This window comes from Centropristis striata, chromosome 19 (assembly GCF_030273125.1).
Source record: "Centropristis striata isolate RG_2023a ecotype Rhode Island chromosome 19, C.striata_1.0, whole genome shotgun sequence".
Classification (NCBI taxonomy): domain Eukaryota; kingdom Metazoa; phylum Chordata; class Actinopteri; order Perciformes; family Serranidae; genus Centropristis; species Centropristis striata.
The window spans coordinates 15962472-15985288 of NC_081535.1; the positions used below are offsets into that span (position 1 = coordinate 15962472).

Below are 22817 nucleotides of genomic sequence, written 5' to 3' on the forward strand. Positions count from 1 at the left end.
TCACCTTGTTTGTCCTAGGATGTGGGGACAGGTGTGCACATGTCGGCATTCCCTGATGTTGGAAGCTAGACTTGCTATACTGTTATCCCCGACATATCATTTCAATTATGCCACTGAATTCAGGCACAGTGTAATTGCCTTAGCCATTAGCCGTGTGTGTGTGTGTGTGTGTGTGCATGTGTGTGTGTGAGTGAGTGAAGGTATAAATCTTCAAGGTCAGTGGGTTCACACATTACGAGTTTTTTTCTGCTCAAAGAGGAAATGTGAGGGAAAGTGGCTGAAGGAAAAACACTGTAATAAGGCACTGTTGTTTTACTGTCTTAGATTTATACATGTATACATAAATATATATATATTTATGGACATACACATACATACATACATTCATGGAAAAAATATATTACATAAAGTTATGCAAAGTTTGGTAACTCAGAAACAACATCTTCTACGGTAGATGAATTATTAAATTATTCACATATGTTTTCTTGTTTCCTATGTCGGGAGGCTTTTCTATATCTACAATAAATGTATTTAATGTCACATAATAAAAAGAACATCTCATGGGTGGCAAAAATTCTGAAATTGAGCACAATCAGTTGCACAAGCCTGGGCACATGAGAGCATTACAAACTAATTTTAGCTATTTCATGACCAGAAGATCATCATTTTACTAGTATTTTAAATTATTCAATACATTTACATGTTGTAAAAATAAATCAAAATGAAACAATGAGTTGCTTCATGGACATATTCACAGTATACAGTATGTGCTGGCCTCACGTGTTTTTTCTGTTCATCCTTTCATTCTCTTTCTCAAATTACAATTCTATTTGTCCTCAGACTACCTTATTTCTCTCCTCTGTTTTACTGTGTGTTGACCTATTATCAGTCCAGGCAATTGCACAGTGGACTCTTTTTAAACAAACAAAACACAAGCTTTATATTAACAAACAAATCACAAGCTTTATATTTCCTGTGGGCTGCCAAACCTGCTCGGGGCCTCTTCTGTTAAACTGTCAACACTCAAGCCTCCACTCCCCACACTGAGCCTCCACAACGTCACCTTCCTCCCTTCCTCTCTCCCTCTCACACACACAGTAGACATTACTCAGGTACACACAAACTGTCACATGGAACCTAATGTCACACAATGCCACCTATGGCAGGAAATTCAAGGTAAAATAAAACATGTGGGAGGGGGTTGCAAGTGAGTTATGGGTATTTACTAACGTCATCCGAGGCAGATATTTAGAGGTAGGAACAAAGCACTGTGGGAAATAGATTTCTCCAAGCAGGTTGAGTTGCACACGATTGTCCAAGTTTTTCTAATCAGGTAGAGGGACATCCCTTTGGACAACCCTGCTGAGGCATTGTGCTGGCAGAAAGATACATCATTTATTTATGGAAAACGTTTTTTTTTTCATGGTTTGAGAGAGAAGGCTAAAATAGATTGGAATGGAATTATGTGCTTATACTTTGATGCAGAAGCGTGTTCGTACTATCCTTGTGCCATTACCATGCAAGTCTTGTGTAATACATACTCGTTGCAATTATCTGCTGCTGGTTATACATATATTAATCTCTAGAAACAAATATATGCATATCAATGAATCTGTATCTCAGAATCTGTGGGCGACAGAACCATATTTGGGAATGGGATGCATTCTGGATCTATTTGTCATCCATTTATAGTCCGAGTACTATTGCCCAATCACGTTTGAGCAGACGTTGGTTACATGCAGGTAAACAGTCCATGTGGAGAGCAAAAGAACCAGAACACATTGGCCAAATTGCAACCTCCGAGCCCATTGGCTTTCGTCTGACAATGACAGCTTTTTGTTATCGTAGCTAACTTAACTAAGCTGGCTACTTGTGAAACAATCCGGTTGTAGACGTCACATCTTGCGCCTCAAGTTGCTTATCGGACTCTCAACAATAATCAGCACATGGAAGCAGAGGTCTTTACCTAAATATTCATTATCTGGATATTTGCTGGCTACACCTAAATCCCAGAAACATGGCCCCCAATAGGAATAAAAATCACAACAGTATTTCCAAGAATTGATGATCAAGTAACTGAATTTTCCCAAACAAACTGCCAACCACATCTTATTATATTGGAACCAATGCCACTTACAATAACTGAGGCATGCATTCTACAACATAATGTTCATTTCCCAAATTGAATTATTATCTTTTCACGAAACAAACTTTCCAACAAAACAATGAGTTAGTCAACATGTATTGACTGATGAGATTGCATGTTGTTGTTGAGCAGTAAGTAAAACAACGAAGAGTTTGGTGGAAGTCTTACATCTTGATAATGCCTTAATTTGCAAGAATAATAAGAATATTGCATCAGTGCCTTGCAGTTATCTGAAATTAATCAACTTCCCCCTAGCTCATAATAATTGAGTTTCCATCCAGGCCATGTTAAAATCAAAATTAAAAGGTGATATTTGAAGCTAAAGTGACAAATGGGTCTGAATGGAAACACAGTAAAACAAGTTCAGCAGATGAAATGACAAAAATTGGATTATTAATTATTTGAGTATCCCTTGGGACAAATTTAATGTTTAATTTCACTGACAACCTGTCAATCAAACGTGGTACTATAACATTTTCTGTTGCACTGTGGACTGATGATACTGCAGGTATCAGGTCAAATGAGGTCATAGCTGCACAAATATAACAACTAATGGCAAATCTGCAGTTCCTTATTGATAGTCCAACGGAAAGTTGGACGCAAAATTTTTTCTCACCAAATATAAATCTACTGAGCAATCTCCAATATTAGCAGCCCCATCTCACGTCTGCAAGTGCTGATATTCAGCGGCGACGTGGTGGTTGTCGTGCCTGTTCATCAGAACTTTGGGGCGCACTGGTTCCAGGAACCTGAGAATGACGTGCTGTTGAACAATGGGCTGCCCCTGCCCTTTCTGCATAGCAAGAAATTGGGTCAGGTGTTATGGTTCATCACAGACTAATGGCCCCCTGCGTCCATGTCTACCATTTTGACGTGACCCGTGTGTGGTCTGTTTTTACTGCCCCCGGCTCCTTTTACTGTGGCTCTGTCTCCCCCTGGGTCTGTACTTAGCACTAAGAATAGACCTGTGGGTGTTGACAGGCTGTTGGCTTGTGTCTTACTGTGATGCTGCACTGTATTGACTGCTTGATGTGCACTGCCATCCTGCACCTGCTGTACCACAAGACTGGTGGGCTCTGATGACTTCAGCTGGCTCTGTGGGGTGTGTAGGGTGAGCAATTGTGGCTCGTCACTTACACTGAGCCCAGTTTGTGCCAGCAAAATTACCCAGTATACTGACTAGTATATGTGTTGTTGTGTTTTGTATTTTCTGTACAATATTAGCAGGCTTGTAACTAAGAGTGGCTTGCTTTTTGCCCCCTTGCAAAAAAATGTAAAAGCATATGTAAATTCATCAGTGGTTATAATTTGTAACTCTAGTTCTATTGCTACAGTTTGAGCTCCCATAAAACTGAGATTACAAGTGTTCATGGTCTATTTGCCCTTTTATTTTTGATGAAAATTATTTTGTTATCACAGTTTTATGTGCCATTTCACAGGGCTATATTAAAAGGTCACTTTGTCATGTTTCTACAGTTGCCCACAAAGGATAAACCAAACACTGGCTCTTTAGACGGCCTTTTGCATTTTTACGTGACCTGATGACTACCATAGTTCTACGACATGTTTGGAAAGGGGGGGGGGGGGGGGGGGGGGGGTCACCGTAGGGGTATTCAGTTGGCTGTCAACAACACAATAAACTACTCTATTGTTTACTTCCACAAAAAAATACACTGCTTTTAACAGGTGTAAGAGAAAAAGTAGATGCTGGGACATTACATGAAATTTGGGCAGCTGTCTAGGCAATGATTATAATTGATTTAAATAAATCTATGCATGCTTGTTGGTCCTTTCCTGTTTATTAATGCACAGGCATATTTATTTCTAGCAATTTAAGTGTTTGCAATGCCCTGAATTGTAAAGTAAGACTAATCAATCCTGATTTAATGCTTAAATGCATTTTAAATTGATTTTTAGCCAGCACCAAATTCAACAAAGATCAAGTCCAGACTACTGTGAGTTGTGCCAATGCTTCATATCACACAGAGATCTCATCATTTTCCCTATGACTGATGGTGACAAAATGGCCCACAACACAAAATGATGAATGCAAAAAGAAGGCACTGAGGGGCAGTATCCTCATCTTGTCTTAATTACAATTCCAGCACAGATCCATCAGTGTGAGTTAGAAGTTCCATTAACACACATTAAGTGTCCATATCTACATAAGGGACACAGAGGGAGTGTTATAGTTACTGAGAGACGGAGGGACAAAAAAAAAAAAGAAACCACAAACGTCTAGACCTATAGCAAAGGGAGAGAGACTAACAATGTGTGTGTGAAGAGGCAAAATAGGAAAGGAAGCAAAAAGGGAAAGGGAATGCAGAAAGCCCTTGGCCCCCTGCCTGCAATCTGCAATCTGCTGATGGCGAGGCTCGTGACGAGGAGGTGCACAGCGTCCATTTTTAGCGATGAGGTCATCTTTAATTAACAAAACAAAGAGAGTCAGCTGTGTCACTCCAATCTGTTATCTGCACCCATGCTCAAGGACACCGTTTATCTCCATATAATTCAATCTCTTTGAATGAGGGCTTATCGACGCATTGGGGGGCATTCTTGGTCTCAACCAATAATGGAGCTGTTACATAAACAGGGGTGGGGGATACCGCTGATCGCAGAAGAAAAGGGGGACATGAAGGAAGTAGAGAGGTATGTGACAGAAGAGAGTAAGGTCCATGTCCCAATAAGCTGGCTGTGGGAGCTGGAAGGAGGAAAATGAAAATAAAAATAAGGGCAAAGATCAAATGGGTAATCTGTTTCTCAGTCCAACAGTGCCAGCATGAGGTGACATCATTGCTGTGTAACCCTCTGCTGCTGTCTGCGTCCCTCTTCCACTCCTCTACACTGTGATCTCTCTTTCCACTCCTTTTTGTCTTTTTCCCCCCCTTCCCATTTTTCTGTGCCTTTCCATGTTTTCATACAATCTCTTGTCCTTTTTCCTGCCAGATCTCGGAATTCTCCTTTGTGCCACTTATTCGTCGTGCCACAAAATCAGGTATCATGGAGCGATGACGCAACACAGAGACTCACAGGTTTTTAATTAACGCTAAGTGTGTGCATTCATGTGAGGGGTTGTGGGAAGCACAGTGCTACGCTGATGAGCGCATTCACAAAAAAAGTGTCACCTCAGCACAACTGTGATTTAAGGAGAAGCCACGAAAAATTGGCAGTTAACGAGACAATAGAGGGATTGTAAAAATGTAATGATGGGGTCGCATTCTGAATTCAATAAGAGGTTCTTTTTGTTAAGCCTTTTTTTTTATCATATCATCACAAATATCATAACATTTTTGCCGCCTTCCATTTTTTTTCTGGGAACTCCCAGTGAGATAGTCAGGAAACAGAGCTTGAGGATGTCTGACATTATAGTGTAGGTGAGCCACTAATTATTTCCATACAGTTAAAACATGTTCTTGCATCCTTTTGCAAAACAATCTGCAGTTGTGACCACTGTAAAAGGTGTTCATTCAGTTATGTTTTAAGGCAGATTACCTGGCTATATTATATTAAAGTGAAACCAGGTGACTTCCTTGTTATTGGCAGGGTTGTTTTGTAATCTGATCACAGGTTTAAAGCACAGGTTGAAAGGACATGCGATAGATGTGTATACATCATCATGTAACTTATAGTTGCTAATCCTTTTTTGCTTTGTCACTTATTTTTGCCCAGTTTCGAGCATTAAAGCTACCTCTAGGGGATTTTCTAGCATTTTAATGCTCTTATCAAATTTCTTAATATCATCTGTGATCCTCAATATCTTCTTACATATCGCAGCTGGTTTGACCTATTGCTGTAGAGGAATGCTGAGCCCCACAGTAATACATCAGCACTGCCTATCCAACTGGTTTCTCTGTGAATGCTGTCTCTGCCTTGGTGTGCCATCTAGAGGCCTGTGTGAGGCCCAGTGAAGTGGATCACTCATATCCATCATTAATGTGACTGAACTCAAGGGAGGAGAAAGAGATTGTAAAATAAACTACATAAGGGTCTGAGTCCATTAGGGTAGGAACAAGTAGTCTGGAAGATAGAGTATAATATAAAACAGTCTATAGAACTTTCTTTTAATTATAAGAGAAAAAATAAAAGCAGGCAGACATGTACTTGCAATGCATGGTTTCCCTTCTCCAGTAATGGTACATAGCCTGTTAAAGCCAATGTTGTTAATTAATTGCTCTGATCTATTTTTCAATATATATATATTCATTACTGCTATGAGTACAGAATAATGCAGTCATTAAAGCAACCATAAATGCTAATTTATTTGCTTTCCAAATTTGCCCACTAATATGTTTCTATAGATGCAGTTTATGATAAATCACAATACACGTACATAATGTTTACAGATACAGAAAGATTTTCTCTATATAGTATTGGTCACTTGGTCAAATCATATCAGACTTTTGCTTCATGTCTCATAACATAAGTAGACAAGGAGAGAAAATAGCAGTTAATCAATGTTAAATACGACTGATTATTGGGGTTTGCTTTAATTATAGTTCTGTTCCACACATTCAGTGCCCTCTAACAGGGCGTACAAGCTTAATTAATCTCCTCTGCCAAACAAGGCACCAAAATTTATGTTTGAATTTGCCTGCCAATCAGGATGAGTTATCATGTTTGGAGACGGTGCATGGCCATTAAATCTCACCTTTGCATCTGCTTTCTTTCAGCACTTGAATACACCCCGTTGAGACGATTAACTGCAATCTGGGATGACCTCATTTTCACCTACGCTTCATCTCAGTGAGTCAGTGCCCCTCTTGCCTTACTGGCCTTGTAGGAACAGGTGATCCCTCTCTGTCTGCTCCATCTGTACATCTGGCACTAGCCGTGTTCAGACTTCTTCTATGCTAACCCGCAGGACCTAGATCTTGGCAGTATAACAGTGTCTGCAATACCCTCATCCTCGCTGTTAGTTTTCCGTGACAAAGACAGGATGGATGTTGTGAATAAACACCCTCCACTGATGTGGCGGCTGTTCTCCACTCCCTGCACCACTCACGTTGTGCGTGCATGCTGACATGCTATGTTGAGCACACAGTCTCAGTGAGCTAACAGCAGGTGTTTATCTTCAATGGTGACAGTTTTTTGGGAACCCCCTATCAGAGAAAATTGGCTTGTGATTGTATCTCCCATGCAAGACATTCTCCCTTCCATTTAAATCCACTCCAAAAATCGCATTGTTTACTGCTCTGTTGTATGTTCCTGGGCATGGATCCCTTGGCACTAACTTCCCCAAAGTACATGAAGGCTTTACTGCACCATCTCTCTTTTTCTTTGGTTTTATCTTTTCTGGAGACTTTTTGTTGTCACAGTGTCCCCACCTTCAACTTTGCTGCAAGGACGGGTCGATTGTTCTGAACTGAGATGATCACAGCCTCTATGGACCTGCCCTGCGTGTGTGCCCCCACCTTCATTAAGTGCATGTTTGTTGGTGTGTTCATGATTGCTGACCGTGTATGGCTTAAGTTGCAGTTGTGTGTGTCTGGTTCCCTGCGGGCCCACTGCACTGACAAATGGACAGTATGTGTGGAAAAATGCTGGAGTCCCTCCAGCCAGCAGAAGTGGTTGGCAGCATCCCTCTGTTCTACAGGGTAAGGTTGAGTGTCCTAATTTCCATTGTTATCAATCAAGGTTTAGAGTGGGCTCTTATTGATAGAGTTGCCTTAATGATGTTGTCTGTGTGTGATGCCAGGGTTCCCCCCCATGTCCTCTTCTTAGTGGATGCAGATTGGTATGCAGACGGATATAAAAAGTAGAATTAGTGCGTCACGGTTATACGCCATGTCTGCCCAGATAGAAATATATGTTGTGAAAGTTTAAAGGAATTCAATAAAAGGTTTTGCATGCAAGTTTTTGACAAAATGTAAGTTATCACTTTTCATATATGATGCCAAAGAATAGTTTCCCATCAGAAATAGGCTGCCTTCACATCACAGTCTATTTTTTACAGAGGAGTGCAGAGGCTTTGTATGGATGGACAGACAAACTGAAAACATAATGCCTCCGGCCAAAGCTATCATCGTGCGGAGGAATGAAAATGGTTATAAAGTGTGGCCCTAGTTCTTTGTCTACCGGTAAAAATTCATAACTTGTCAACCTTGTGCTCAGGTGGTGTAGTTGTTAGCACTTTAACCTCACAGCAGGAGGTTTGTGGGTTCGAATATATATTCTTTTGCGTTTTCTCCGGGTCCTCCAGCTTCCTCCCACAATCCAAAGACATGCAGGTTTAATTGGTGAATCTAAATTGCCCGTAGGTCTTTCTCTTTGTGTCAGCCCTGCAATGGTCTGGCGACCTGTCCAGAGTGTACCTCGCCTTTCACCCAATGTCAGCTCAGATCATCTCCAGCCCACCACAACCCCAGTTTAAGCAGTTAAGGATAATGACTGAATGAATTAACCTTGTACCCTTTTATCTTCCAAAATAGCTGCTCCTGATTGGCCGGCAAGTAAACATTTCAAATTAGAGTGGTAAAATGCCTTTTATTGGCTTACACTTATGCCCATAGAACCAAGGTTGCAGTGCAAAACTAAAATGTTTTAGTCTGGAATAATCATTTGCTGTGGAACCTCTCAGTCCATTTTCGATTTATGATTTCCAAGGGTCGATATCAACGAGTACAGATACCCATTACACGCTAAAATGTGTTGGAAAATATTTGAGGCAGTAAAATGGGTAGTAAAAGAATCTTGATTCATATTTGATCAGTGCTGCCTAGTTCGACAGTTTGATCTGAGTTTTATGAGTTGTTCTGGATGCCAGTCATCATATCAAACTCGCCCCATGTTATATAAATGGCTATGATTGGCTTGTCCAGGGCCAGAACAGGTGGAAATCTGTCTGAATGGGAGAGAGACCAGACAAATCTTTATAGCTAATAAAACATGAACATGGCATATTCCACTGATTTCAAGGCTTTTCAATTTTTTATCTCTCTGCAAGTCAAACAGCACGTATTATTTCAGCAATTTGTATTATAAATAATAGTTTAATATACATATTCCTTGGTCTCCCATTAATGCTGGTATACAGCAGGTTAACGGTCAGAACATTCATGAAAAATGTTTATGCAGTGCTTTTTATTCTGAGGCTATTTAAGAAATCTAAACTTTTCAGCTTCTATGGCATCATTTAGAAGGTATATCAGCATTTCTTATGATGAGCCATGGGTTCAAACATTAGTGGCATTTAAGCAGTTGTCAGGAGGTAAGTTGAACAGGTGCATGGCTTCTCACATTTTGGAAAAGAAAGCTCTGGCTCTATTATGTAGAAATAGGAGACATTCAAGGAAAGAAGGGAGAGGTATCTGTAAAAGACGTGACTTTTTTTATTTAAGAGCCAACAAGCAGACAACCAGTTGTGATGTACTGCTGTGAGCACTTAGATCAATCCTGCTGTATGTCAGAGTATTTACGAGAGGGCACGAATACTCTCACATGAGTTACTAATATACAGAAACCTGTTGATGCTGTGTATGCATTGTTAGTATTTGGAACTGACAGCCTTGAAAGAGCCTTGAAAGAGCCATGGAAAAAGGTCAAGTGTGTTTATTTTTTATGTTTGTATATTTTTTCAAGTCTAAATATTTTTGCTATTTCTACTATTATAATATCCATATATTTCTCTATATCTTTCTATTCTTCTTGGAGTAACTGGAGAGAAACTGAATTTCCATCTGGGGATCAATAAAGTATTTCTGATTATGATTAATATGGAGCGCAATATAAACCTAGTGAAACACATTTTTCACACATATCATGCCTTAATCACTGTCAAAGTCACGATGGACGACAGTTTTCCCTTTTTTTTAACATGGAGCTAAACATGACAGGTGCACAGCGATCCATGAAGCACAGATCCCTCTCTCCCTGAAGAAAAAACGTGTAGGTGGGAAAATGCATCCAGAATAAGTCAGGTGTGGTGCATAATTGATCCCGTATGTGATCATTAATTAGGACAACAAAGTATAGGCAAAGTGTGGCTTATAAACTGTTGTGTAAACTTGATTTTGGCACGCATTACATAATGGCTGCTCTGTTGGGGCTGGAGGACATAGACAACGGTAGAGTTCTGAGGGAGTGTGTGTTTAGGGACCTCAATGATTTACTGGCCCAGGATGACACGTACAGGTGCATCTCAATAAATTAGAAAATCATGGAAAAGTTTATTTATGTCAGTAATTAAATTCAAAAGTAATTCTTTCAGTGTCTCAAAAAACTTTTAATATTACGAAAGACCAATTTTAAAAAGTACTCTGAAAAGTATGTCCATCTATATGCACTCAGTACTTGGTTGGGGCTATTTGACTTGAACTACTGGAAATTGATTTTTCCATGACATTCTAATTAGTTGAGATACACCTGTACACAATGTATTACATGATTTTGTAACTTCTCTGAACTCACCCTAATGTCAGACCATTCTACTTCAGGCATGGTTGGGGTCTCTGATCCGGCTGCGTTACCAGCCACAGTGACACCTTGCCACTCAGTTTGCTTGCGCTTCTTGCTGATCTCAGAGCACCAAAAAGCACATTTTCCTGCCTCCACCTCAGAGATCAGCATATCGACCTCGCACACAGTGGCAGTACAATGATTTTTGATTGTTCTCTAGAAAAGTGGGAAAGCCGGTGAATTTACATTTGCATGTCATCTGCGTATTTATTTGCAGAAGGAGCAGGGGCGTGGTTGGTGGCTCATGCATGTGCGCTCAATTTCACGTTGATTGGGATGTATCAACGAACCGTGCGCAGAACCTGGCGTGAGCACAGTTTGATAAATGTGAAAGTAAATCTGCGTAGTACTTTTGTAGTTTCAGGAGTACGCCTGCACAGTCTTTGATACATGAGGCCCCTGGGCTGCCATAGAGCATCTTGTCAGTATAAACATCAAGATATATGCACTATAAGGGCTTTGCTGCTCTCTTTGCACATCAAAGCAACAAGTCTATCTTGCAGTCACTGTTGACCTCAGAGGGAAGATTTGTGAGGGACCTGGGAGAAGCCTTCAGAAAAACATGACTTCTCTTTTCTAAACAGCACTGATAAGTTGGGTGATCTAAGGGGATTGGAGACAGGGTTTTGATGGCTTGTACAGATGTTAGAGGAACAGAGTGATGCTACAAAACAAAAAGATCCCTCACTAAGCCTTCCTGATACACGAAAAGAGGGACAAAGACAATTTAAGAGAGAGGAAATGGTAAGAGATGTCAACAACAGATGTGAAAAAGTGAAAAATATAACCTAGTGGTGCCTGGTTTCAGAGGCCATGCAAAAGGCGTTGGAAAGATTGCAGGAAGCCATGCTGGTGGGGAAAAAAGCATGAGATTCTAACCCATAAAACTTTTCTTCATTATCCCAGTTTATTTTGTTCCCTGCTTTTACTTTCAGGTCCCTAATTCCTTGTATCAAGATGATTGCACAGGGAGATGTATAAACTGTCCTACCTGAGGTGGGCAGACAACCTCAGGGCTTAAGAAGTGAAGCCAATGCGGAAGTGACTTAAACCTGCATCGTTTTAATGGCCAGCAGGGGGCAACTCTATTGTATCATATTCAATTGTATGACACAAGAAGATGATCCTACTTCTCACTTGATCTATTACCTCTGTAAAAAATCCCTAACAAGTCTATGGACTCAATCACTAGTTTCAAATCTTCTTCAATACAGTATTATGTAGTTTTCGCATTAGCTAGCCTGTTTAGCAAGGTTCAGTTCTTGGTTCTGTAATTAAAAAAAAAAACAACCCCAACCCCTTACAGTCTCTTTTAGTACAGCCGAAAAGGTCATAGCTCTAAGAAGAAGACATGCCCCTTCACTTGAGACCACTAAATGGGACCAAAACTTACTAAATGAATATCATGCTGTATTAAATAAGACTTTACTAAAAAAAGACTAGTGATTGAGACCAAAAATATTTACTGAGGTAGTAAATCAGTTGAGAAGTAGGGTCATTTTCTTATAGAGTTCCATGAAGTTGGACTTCTTTTTGCAACCAGTGGAGTCGACCCCTGCTGGCTATTAGAAAGAATGCAGGTTTAAGGCACTTCTGCATTGGCTTCACTTTTCAAGCCCGGTGGTTGCCACTTGCAAACTTGTGGCTTCAAAACTGTAGTCCACAAAACAACGTCATGGTGGCCACATCCACCCACCTTCAATACAGTCCATAGTTTGCAACCAAATACATAGCCATCCTAAATCATGACGATGACTGCAGAATATATGATTCTGATGATATTAATTACATATGTTAAATATGTTATATGTTATGTTATATGGTATATGTGTTAAGGGTCGGAGGTAAGCCACAACACAATGAGCAAGAAATTGACAAATTGCAAGGAGAGGCCCTGGCAGCATTAGAAACAGTCAGTGAGCTAACATAGTTTTATCCTCACACCACCCACCGTAATGATAGAGGGTTTATAGCTTAGGAAGGCACCTCCAAACAACACACTCAAACTCTGACATGACTTTTCCACTCAGCATTGATGCCCACTGCAAGAAAATGTGCAGCCTTATGTTATGTTATGAGCAGAGGCATAATATCGTTTCTATAATTTAGGCTACATAAAGCAAGAGGGAGTCACATTAGCAACATTTATGGATATTAGCTTAGAAGAAGATACCATTCACTGTCAAGATTTTCAAGGACCCTATGATTGCATCCATTCATGCAGGAAGCTGGTACGGATGAAAAACCCGAGCCAAAAGGGTGGCATATTACATCATTTGAATCAGCTTATTAACATGGATAAAACTGTCACCCAGCTTGTGGAAAAAACCCACTGCTTTCCAAAACAGATACATCTCCTCATCTGCAGAGATAACCGGGAGTGACGCCGGGGGATTTGGAGGTGTAAAAAAAAAACATGCCTAAGAAACAACAACTTATCCCCACAGAGGTGATGAAATTTGTCAATGACCCGACTGCCAATGCTGCTGGGATGTTTTTATGGCCTACATCAATTGAATACATAAAGATGCATTCACATATACATTCACATTAACTTATATGGTACAGCTTGTTATACTTATATGGCTAAACTTGGGCATTACTGTGCCACACACTAGGCTTTTTAATTACAAATGTGCATATACTACCATTTGTTTTGTCACAGCCATATAATGATGTGCTAACAACAATATTTTCCCAATTTTGCCAAGTTATAAATACTATATATTATTTTCCACTTTTACTTTTTACTTTTCACTTTTTTTTTAACGACCAAATATTATAAAAATAGAATTTTAACCCTTTAAATGCCATTTTGTTTGAATAATACCACTGTTTTTCTTTTATTTAAAAAATGTATTCCACATAGTAAATGCTATGGTTTTTTTTAACAGTCTGGAATATGTCTATGATTAACAACATCATACATTCTTTATGCATTGCATCAAACACTATAGTGCTTTATAATACAGCAGAAATAACTCAGGTGGAAACCAGGAAAATAGCAATTACTTGTCCAATAAAATTATGCCATATGCATTAACACAGACACAATTATTGTAAATGAAAAATGAAAAAGGATAGCACAGGGGTGAATTGGTAACACCCATATACACCTGTTATCCATTTTAAATTGGGCTGCTTGAATAGGCCTGAAACAAAACAACAACACAATGAAAACAGGAAGCACACAATGTTCTCCCCAATGGGATGATTCTCTGGACTCAAGTCCATCTTGCAGTTAGTGAAGCAAAATCTGTGGAAACCTTCAAGCTAATAATCAAGACTGATTAATTCTCATTGTCAAATGACTGACCATGACAATATCTATCTCAGGGTGGATACAGTATCATCTCATATCCTCGTCTAGACAGCACTGACATAGAAACATGGCTTCGAGAACCCATTGAGAGCTGCATCCAAGTGTCTGCATCTCCACGCTCATTCTCTGTCTGCCATCTGTATGAGTGTGCACATGGCTAATGTGTGTGCTCTGAGTGTGTGACTCATGCTCAGCATGGCTGAGTGTCTGTGTGTGGCTGTCTGTTTATCTTTCCTCTCTCTCAGACACCAGCCCGAAGCGGTGTTTCAATTTGGCAATGGATATGAATGCAGCCTGAGCTTCTGTGGATGCCGGCTCCGGCTGAATCCCATCCCCTTGATGCAGGTGCTGCCCTTACTACTGATGATGTCGCCGATGGTCAAAGTCCTCTCTCTCCACCACTCTACGTTGATCTGTGTCCCATCTGTGTTCTGATTTCAATAGCCTCGCCATGGAACTGCCATTTTTACTTTTTTCTCCCTGCACACATCAAAGCCCAGGCATCTCTCTTTGGCCTATCCTGCTCAAATATTTTCCTTTTTTTTGATTCTGCTAATTGGATATTTTCTTCTTTTCTGTCTACGCTAGACTACGAAATCCTCCAGATCCAGTTATGAAAGATCGATTGTTTATTCAAAATGCACTGCTGTGATTAGCTCTGAGTACTGCTGGCACTTCTCAAACTTTAGTCTGAGATCACCCTGGGAGAGTTCAGAATAGATATCTAACTGCAAAGCGTCTTGTTTTCCACAATATTCTCTCTTTAAAAATCAAATCGGAACACCTCACACTGCTCTATAATGCCAAATATCAGCCCTAAATGACTACTGGATCAGGATTTTTCCCTATGATTGTCTAGATTGTCAAATAGAGTTTGCTGTAAATCAGCCGAATAATCCTCTAGTGTGTACCCACCCTTAGATGTAGAAGGCTTGACTGCAAGCTCACTGGTTCAAATCATCACACAGTCTTGGAAAATATGAAGAGGGAAAATGAAGGAGAAACACAAAAAAACCACCAAGATGCCCTCGAGCAAAGTATTTATCCCCAAACTGCTCCATTAGAGCTGCTCAGTGGCCAACGGCAGAAGGCTGGTTTCACTGGCAGCTTCAACCTGGGAGTGTGTGTGAATGTCAAAAGGCACACTGCTGAGAAAAAAGCATTGAGGAATGAGATTTGTTACTTTGTATCCACAAGGTGAGCAGGGCAGAGGCTAGACTGAACGTCTTATTTATCTCAGCTTATCGTTATATAACACAGACTTCCATTTTCCTGAAAAGTGCCTTAAAGATGGTCCTTAAATAAGAAACCAGGAGTGGGTAAATGGAGTATAAATCCAATAATTTCAGAATAAGTCAGAGTAAGTGTGAGAAAAAGACACTATGGCTTTTATTTGCTGAGTCCAGAGAACAAGATCTCATCATTTTAAGAGGCCCCTATTATTTCATAAATCGATCCCTGCAATGCCTTCCAAGTTTGTATCAGCAGTCTTAATCCCCCCGTTTTTGGAGAACAATGAGGTTTTTGAGTAGCTGCAGTTTTCTGTATTTGCATTGGAAGAGGGAGCTATCCAGATGCCTATACAGTTAATAATATAGTATATTTCCACTGAAGGAGAACCTATAGTCTGCCAGAGTTTCCTGCCAATTAACATAACCTACGCCTCTCTAAGAGGGTCATGCACTGAACACACACGTATCAATGCGATCAATTAAGTTTTTTTTCACTCACCAAAGTTCAGATACTTAAAGAAAGTTGAAAGTAAACAAGACAGACATGACTAACAGCTAGAGATAAACAGTGACAAACATAAAATGGAGAAAAAAAAGACAAAAGACGAAAACAATGGCTCCTAATCTGTGTTATACTGTCTGTTACAACATGATTTATAGTGGTGACTGGCACATAGCAGAGTGAGTCACCCTCACCATCTGCCCCTTCCTACCTCACCTCTGCCAGCATGGCTGTGTCTAGCTGTCTGTACCCTCTCCTCGCTTGCTGGTGCCCACGCTTCATCAGCACTCCTCCCAGGGGTGATGGATGGCCTGTCCATACTTCCCAATGACTAAAGCCAGCTTCTTCCAGACCACCTCATTTCTCTAATATTATTAAATTCCTTCCTATCACCCTTCCTCTGACTCACCCCAGCCCCTCGTCACAACATGACCACTTCCTCAGCCCTACGGCACAATGGTCAGCACCATTTATGGCACTTGATTAATTGCTTTACGTCATCTTCTCCCATCTTCAGTCTAAGCCCTTCCTTCTGTTCTGTATCCAGACCAAAACTTGAACCTCATTTCCTCTAACTGTAATTTTAACTCTTACTACCAACTCATCAAACATGTTAGTTATTAACCTCAGTAACGTTATGCTTTGCAGATTAGCACAAGAATGCATTTTCCTTCTCTCTGCAGCTTAATCATGCTGTGGAATCTTGTGAAACTTTCCCAATTTCAGCCAGTCACAAGGCTATCAACAGAGTAACAAAATCAGACAATTTAGAGCCTTGAATTTGAGTCATTTCCACATCAGTGGACAGTGGAAGGAAACCTGTATGGACATGAAACTCCAAGACCAACAGTGCTAACCACTGTCACCCAAAAAAGCTAATGAAACCACCAAAATAATAGGCATAAAGAACTTATTCTCTTTCTCAGTACTTGTATCTGTGTGTGTAACTCAAAGGAATGGACAGCATGTCTCCTCTTCTTCACATTGTACAAAAAAATATCCAAAATATCCTTGATACTTGTGCTCATTTGGAATTGGACTCATACACCTACCCAACCAATCGTGAGTCAATAACAGCTCTTAAACATATCAGTAAATGCATTGAAATTAAATATTTAAACATAATCAGCCTGACAAATGACCTAAATGACAGAAACCATCTTTGGGAATAAATTACTTGACCTGAACTTTTGGCAAGCTGTCATTCCATTGATCTTCATATACAGTCTATGACATACAGTGTATGTGTGTTTTCATGTTGTGTGCATGGTAATGGTATGACGGAAAAAAGTTCCAAATACATAAAAAACTGTGTGATGAATAACAAACCAAGAGACTAGCTCACTTTATATAATAGTGTTTGAATCTATACACTTAGCGAAAGGACATCAACTTAGACTTTGAATTGAGTTTTTCTACCTGTGTAGACTTCCGCCTCCGACGGATCCTCCACTCGTTTATGCTGGATGATGTAGTCAGAAACTTTGCATCCAATCAGAGGCTCCACATCTATCCACTCCAGGGCCACCATTGTGCTTGAGGGCTCCAGGTAAGGTGCTAATCGCAAACTAAATGGATCAACATAGAGAGGACAGGGTTTAACACATGGAAATCGGATAACATGAGGCCATAAGGTTACCACAACTGTTTGCTGCCTTCATCTAAAGATTTCTAATAAAACTCTGTGTGCATTGCCTAAAGGACTAAATCCTAGGATGGATAAGTAGGAATCCCATGTGGTCATTGTTATGTTAGAGTAGAGACTGTCACACCTCTGCCTATACAGTATTTCATTGGACAACAGGATGGCAAACAGCAGCTTTAAAGAAAACAGCATTCCGATGCCACCTGTTCTCCAGAAGTGTTCCCCGTGCAGTTTTCCTTCTTTAATCCCTCAAAAGAGATAAAAGAACAATATTTCCATTTTGCCTGCCCTCCAGCTGTGTGTGTGACAATAGCTGAGAGAGGTAGTTTATCCCTCTTTCATAAAAAGCATGCCACTCAGTCTCATCCTCACAGACAATAATAATAAGTACTGCAGGTTTTTACTGGCCTTACACTCTGGCACTGGCCACTGTCGGAGATTTGGCTGCTGCAGCGACTCTTCACTGGCCCTTTCGTGCCAGCAGGCATGGGCCCAGGGAAAGCCTGACCAAGACTCTGGTTGTGGAACCATGCCTGTCCTCTCCAATTCCACAACCACAACCACAATCCATAAACACAACAATACCAAAACCACCAAAAAAGCATCTCCAACTACTTGTGCAATACTTGTGCAATATGTTACTGGTAAAGTATTGCTAAAGAGTGAGGACTCATCACAAGGCCGATTAGCAGCTCTTTTGGAATTTTTGATCAGATCACATGATCCATATCAGCAGATGGACTTAGCTACATTTTTGTGGAATTGTTTTTTTCATCCCTGTTGGTTTAAAAGCTGAGGTTCAACTATGCAATCAAGCCCATAGGAACAGTATTGGACTGGGAGGCAATTTTGACAATTTTTGCCACAGTCAGTTGGCTTGGTTTGTCAGCAGGCTTACGGAAAAACTACTGTGTCAATTTACATGGTACAAGTGTTTGACATGGGACAAGAAGGAACCCATTAAATTTTGGAGCATGTTTTAAATTATGGGGAAGTAAAATTATTTTCACTTTCGTTGACATGGCAAGATGGGGTATTTGTGCTGCAATCATGGGGTGTTGGAAAAATTGGTTCTCAAATGGGAAATTTTACATGCACATCCCCTTAAATTGGAGAAAGAACTCAGAAAGTTGGCAAAAATGTTGGTGCACATTTCATGGCTCACCTGCTCCTGCTCCTTCACTTGTCACACAAACAGGTGTTGCTTAAACACTGTGGGCTTTATAATGCGACACATCTTCTGTGTAGAGTCTATGTTGTTTGACTTAAATCTTATGAACACACTGAAGTTGGAAGAATAACTTCCCAACACAGGAAATGCGGCCATCCAAGCCATGTTACAAAAGTAACTGCAAAACCTGTGAGACTGTCAGATGAGAGTCAGCAGACTGTCAACTGAGAGTTGATGGAGGGCCTAAGAAAGACACATGATGAACACTTGAATGGCTGACTGATTGAATCAACCTTGTCACAAGTTTAGCAGATGTTTCTTTGTTTACTTGATGGTATATAAGCAAGAAACCCTGAAACGACCATGCTCTGGTTTTCTCTCCACGCTGCATGAATTAAAGGATTTGATTTATCACACAGAGAGAGAACCAGCAACTCATAATATGAACATATAAAATGATGTAATGTCTGTCTATTGGAGTGTGTCCTATTGATAGCCCAATGACCCTAACACCTAACCTTTTAAGTAAGACTTGTGTTGATGTCACCTCATCGCCATGACGTTATCACTCTATAGCAACAATGACATGGTAAAGCAGTTGATGTCCTGTCATCTTTGGTGTTGTTTGAATGTGGATAAATGCAGATATTTAATTGGTCCAGCACCAGAAATTTTGAAAAAATTGCCCCACATTATCTCTGCCACAAAATGTGTTACAGCATTACTGCCAAATTTTGTGGAATTCATGAAATATAGAAAGCAATAATTATGCTAAACTACCCAAACATTTGGGTTATAGCTGGCAAAGTTAAAAAGGACCTTTAATGAAAATTATCACAATGGGTCCAAATGTCATTAGGGCTTGGACCAGAATCCTCCCTTGCAGCTACAGTATATTTTATCCTTGTCAAGTTTTTATTGTTATTCCTGAGTGGTGCCAATAAAGATTGCCCCTTATTCACTCTGGAGTATAATCTACTAATAGGCATATTTCATTTTCATTCTTTAATTAAATTATTTTATTGAAGCCTTATCATCTAAATTCTTGCTCTTTCAACTTGCTGTTCCTCTTTAAAAGTTCTCAGGGCAACAATAGCTGGAGTGGACAACTCAAGAGTGTTATTAGGACACCTTGAATGAGACGATGTTCTTTTCAGAGGCGTGTAAGGGCCGACTGACAGCTATTAGAACTTTCAGGACTGTGCTTGTATCTACAACTTTCTCAAGTGCCCCGGGAGTCTAGTGGAGACAGGTATGTGTGTGCATGTCCATATGTGAGTGTGCCTGCAGTGCATCAGTGCATGCATCCATGAAATCTCTGTGGTGCATGATTTCCTAGGTGTCGTGGTGTCACCTCACACTTACATTGGCTGCCTGAGGGGACTGCAGTTAGGCAGGCCATCTTTGCTGAAGGCACTCAGGTCGCAGCGACACCAGTTATCAATGACATCGCCCTTTCCAGCACACCAGTATGAGCTCATTGTGGCGCTCTTGAAGGCCTGTAAAGGGTAACAGGTGAGAGAAATGCAATTATCTCTTGGAACATGTGGTCCCCGTCCATCTATGCTTACCCCACCCCCATCTCCCATCCAGACCACCACCCTCTCTAGCATATCACAGCACACACACACATCCTTTTACTTCTGTCCATGTGATGACTCTCCATTGACATTTTCTTTTCCCCATCCCCAAACATTAAACACTAACAAATCAAACCGCAGCCATATCACGATGAAGTGAGGACTGTCCAAAATGTCCTTGCTTTGCAAAAACGTCCTCTCTTTGAATGTCTAGAACTCCAAATAGGTCTCACAGAGACAGAAGTACAGGTACACACACACACACACACACACACACACACACAAGTGACCTTTTCATACCCACCGTTCCCAATTACCGGAAGGCAGGAACATCTCACTAACATCGACAAGCTTACACTGTGATATCATAGATGCGCTGTGACTTTTATGACGGAGGTGTGAAAGCTGTGACACTCCCCCACCTCCTTCATTCTATGCGTATGTTTGTGTGTGGATCTTTCGATGTCGGTCTGTCTGCGAAGGGGATGGGAGAGGAGGAGGAGGAGGAGGGTGGGTGCGGGGGGGTGGGGGTGCTAGGAGATGACATCATCTCCTAACATCTCCTTGTGCTGCTTCATTAACGGGCGAAAGAAAAATCAAAGGCAGAAGCTCAGTCATCCTCTAAAAGGCAGCAAAATGCCAATATAACCGTCAAAGCAATAAAGTATAATGTCAGGGCTTTCCCTAAAGCCACAGGCATGATAGAGAGTGAGTTCAAGGGAGTTCGCAAGCACTGTGGCTCCCCCTGTCACACTATGGATCAATGGAGCACTCAGTTATTTATGTGCTCTAACTGGTTGGCAGTGCTGCCTCATGCAGACAACTTTGGAGATGTGCTTGATCATGGTCACAAAAATAGGACACTGGAACCATGCGGAAATATTATCACTGGGTACCAGGCATCCGACAAAAAGCGGAGAGAAGCCACTCCTTTGTTCCAATACACCATGACATTCACTTATCCGAAAGCAAAGGAACTGATGAGACCACACACATCTTTAAGACAACTGTGAACACGCAGCATGTACACGTGGGGACATGCATACATGCACACACGCAGACAGATTTCTGCAGTGTGTTGATTAGTGAAAGTGACATTTGAGATTACTTTGGGCACAGTCCTGACCAGAGAGGCAGACGGCTTGGCCAAAAAAAGAGTCAGGGTATGCACTCAGAAGCTGATGTTAGCATTTCCACAACACTGCATTGTTAGCTGTAAAGGAGGCTCAACAGACTTTCATGGGAACTGACTTCTTCAAATACCACTTGCTTTCACTCAAGGCAAAGGATCTTGAGAGTGAAAGTGACCTAAATGAGCAGCAGAGTAAGAAAGCGGGGAGAGAAAAAGGAGGCTGGAGAGACCAAAGGAAATAGGACAGCAAAAAAAAAAAAAATCAACAAGACGAAGAAGGAAACAAAGGTGTGAAAAAGGAGATTCCCGGTTCTTAAAGCATTCCCCACTTAACTGAGGGACAGGATCAGGATCCTCAAGGCTTTCCCATTATTTATCCTCCAATAGAAGCCCCTCTAAATGAGCGTGCTGAATGAGCAGTTATTATAGGGGGTAGGCAAGCACTGTAATCCATGGCCATATAATAACCCCCTGGAAAACCAAAAAGGGGAAAAAGGTAATTACATTTCTCCCCCTTGCCTGAACCCATGTGGCTAACTGCTGCCAGAAAACAACAGCAGCAGGGGTCTTGCCACCTCATGTCAATGGGAAGCAGGCCACAGACAAAGCAACAAGAAAAACCTGGACTCAAGGTCTGTGCACGCACACAGACTAGACAAATATGAGAAATGAGAAATGACCTCCGCTGCTAGGGGCGAAAGAGAGAAAGACCACAGGACCGCCATGCGTTTACCACCACCAGATTCCTAGAAAAACCCCATATGGGTCTGCGCGCTTGATTGCATGGCTGCACATGTGAAAAATAGACAAAGCGATTACCGCCGTGTTTATGTTTGAAGAGTAATGCAAGCCAGTCTCCACTGGGTAAACAGGGAATCTAATTGTGGTTTAGAGAATGAGGTGGGGGTTGGGTGGGGGGCACAGGAGGTAAAGCAGAGATGAGGATTTGGAGAAAAGCAAGAAAAAGTGATAGCTAATACATGTAAAGTTGAAAAAAGGCTTGGGTCAGTAGAGAAGATCCTTTAGTCAGATAAGCAGACACATTGAAGCCCAGGAGAGAGTACTTCTGTGTTCAATGCACAGATAAGTCATAGCTGAAAAGAGGAGGATACCCTATACTGTATTGATTAACCGCACATCATGAATTTCCCAGAACACTATAGATCCATATGCATTCTGTGTTGGCCAGATAGGGCTCAGAAACAAAGCTCATTCACGATGCTTCATATTAGAATAGCAAGTGTTTTAACAAAGACTGTCCTATATGAGCATTGACTGTAACATCGAAAGACAGTTTTTGTGCAGTCATGACAGATGTGCTTTCAGTAACTGGCAATACTGCTATGGTTACAATAACACATGGTTCTACCATTTCACAAATATGCCACAATTCATCTCCATTGACCTTATCGATACTGAACAAATTGAGCTGAAATGTAATCACCCCCTGCTTACAGAAGACAAGATTCAGAGCAGTAAGGCCGCTGAGCATCAGCAACAACTCCAGCCGCAAATTCCAAGCTTTGACATCATCTAGATCGTGCAGACTCACTGGCACCGAAATACTATTTGGACCTTTCGCTTTTGTCGAAGCATGTCGTGACTTACAAGAAGGCAAGGGAGGCCATTGTGA

General features: G+C 40.9%; 1 protein-coding gene across 1 annotated transcript in view; it reads right to left on the reverse strand.

Moving 5' to 3' along the window:
- LOC131992057 (astrotactin-2-like) overlaps positions 1-22817 on the reverse strand; it is a 344657-nt gene that overhangs the window by 21488 nt on the left and 300352 nt on the right. The window contains exons 18-19 of the mRNA XM_059357417.1: positions 19838-19971; positions 17076-17224 (exon numbers count right to left, since the gene is read on the reverse strand). Of these exons, the coding sequence (XP_059213400.1) occupies positions 17076-17224; positions 19838-19971 (283 nt within the window). The remainder of the gene's footprint in view (positions 1-17075; positions 17225-19837; positions 19972-22817) is intronic.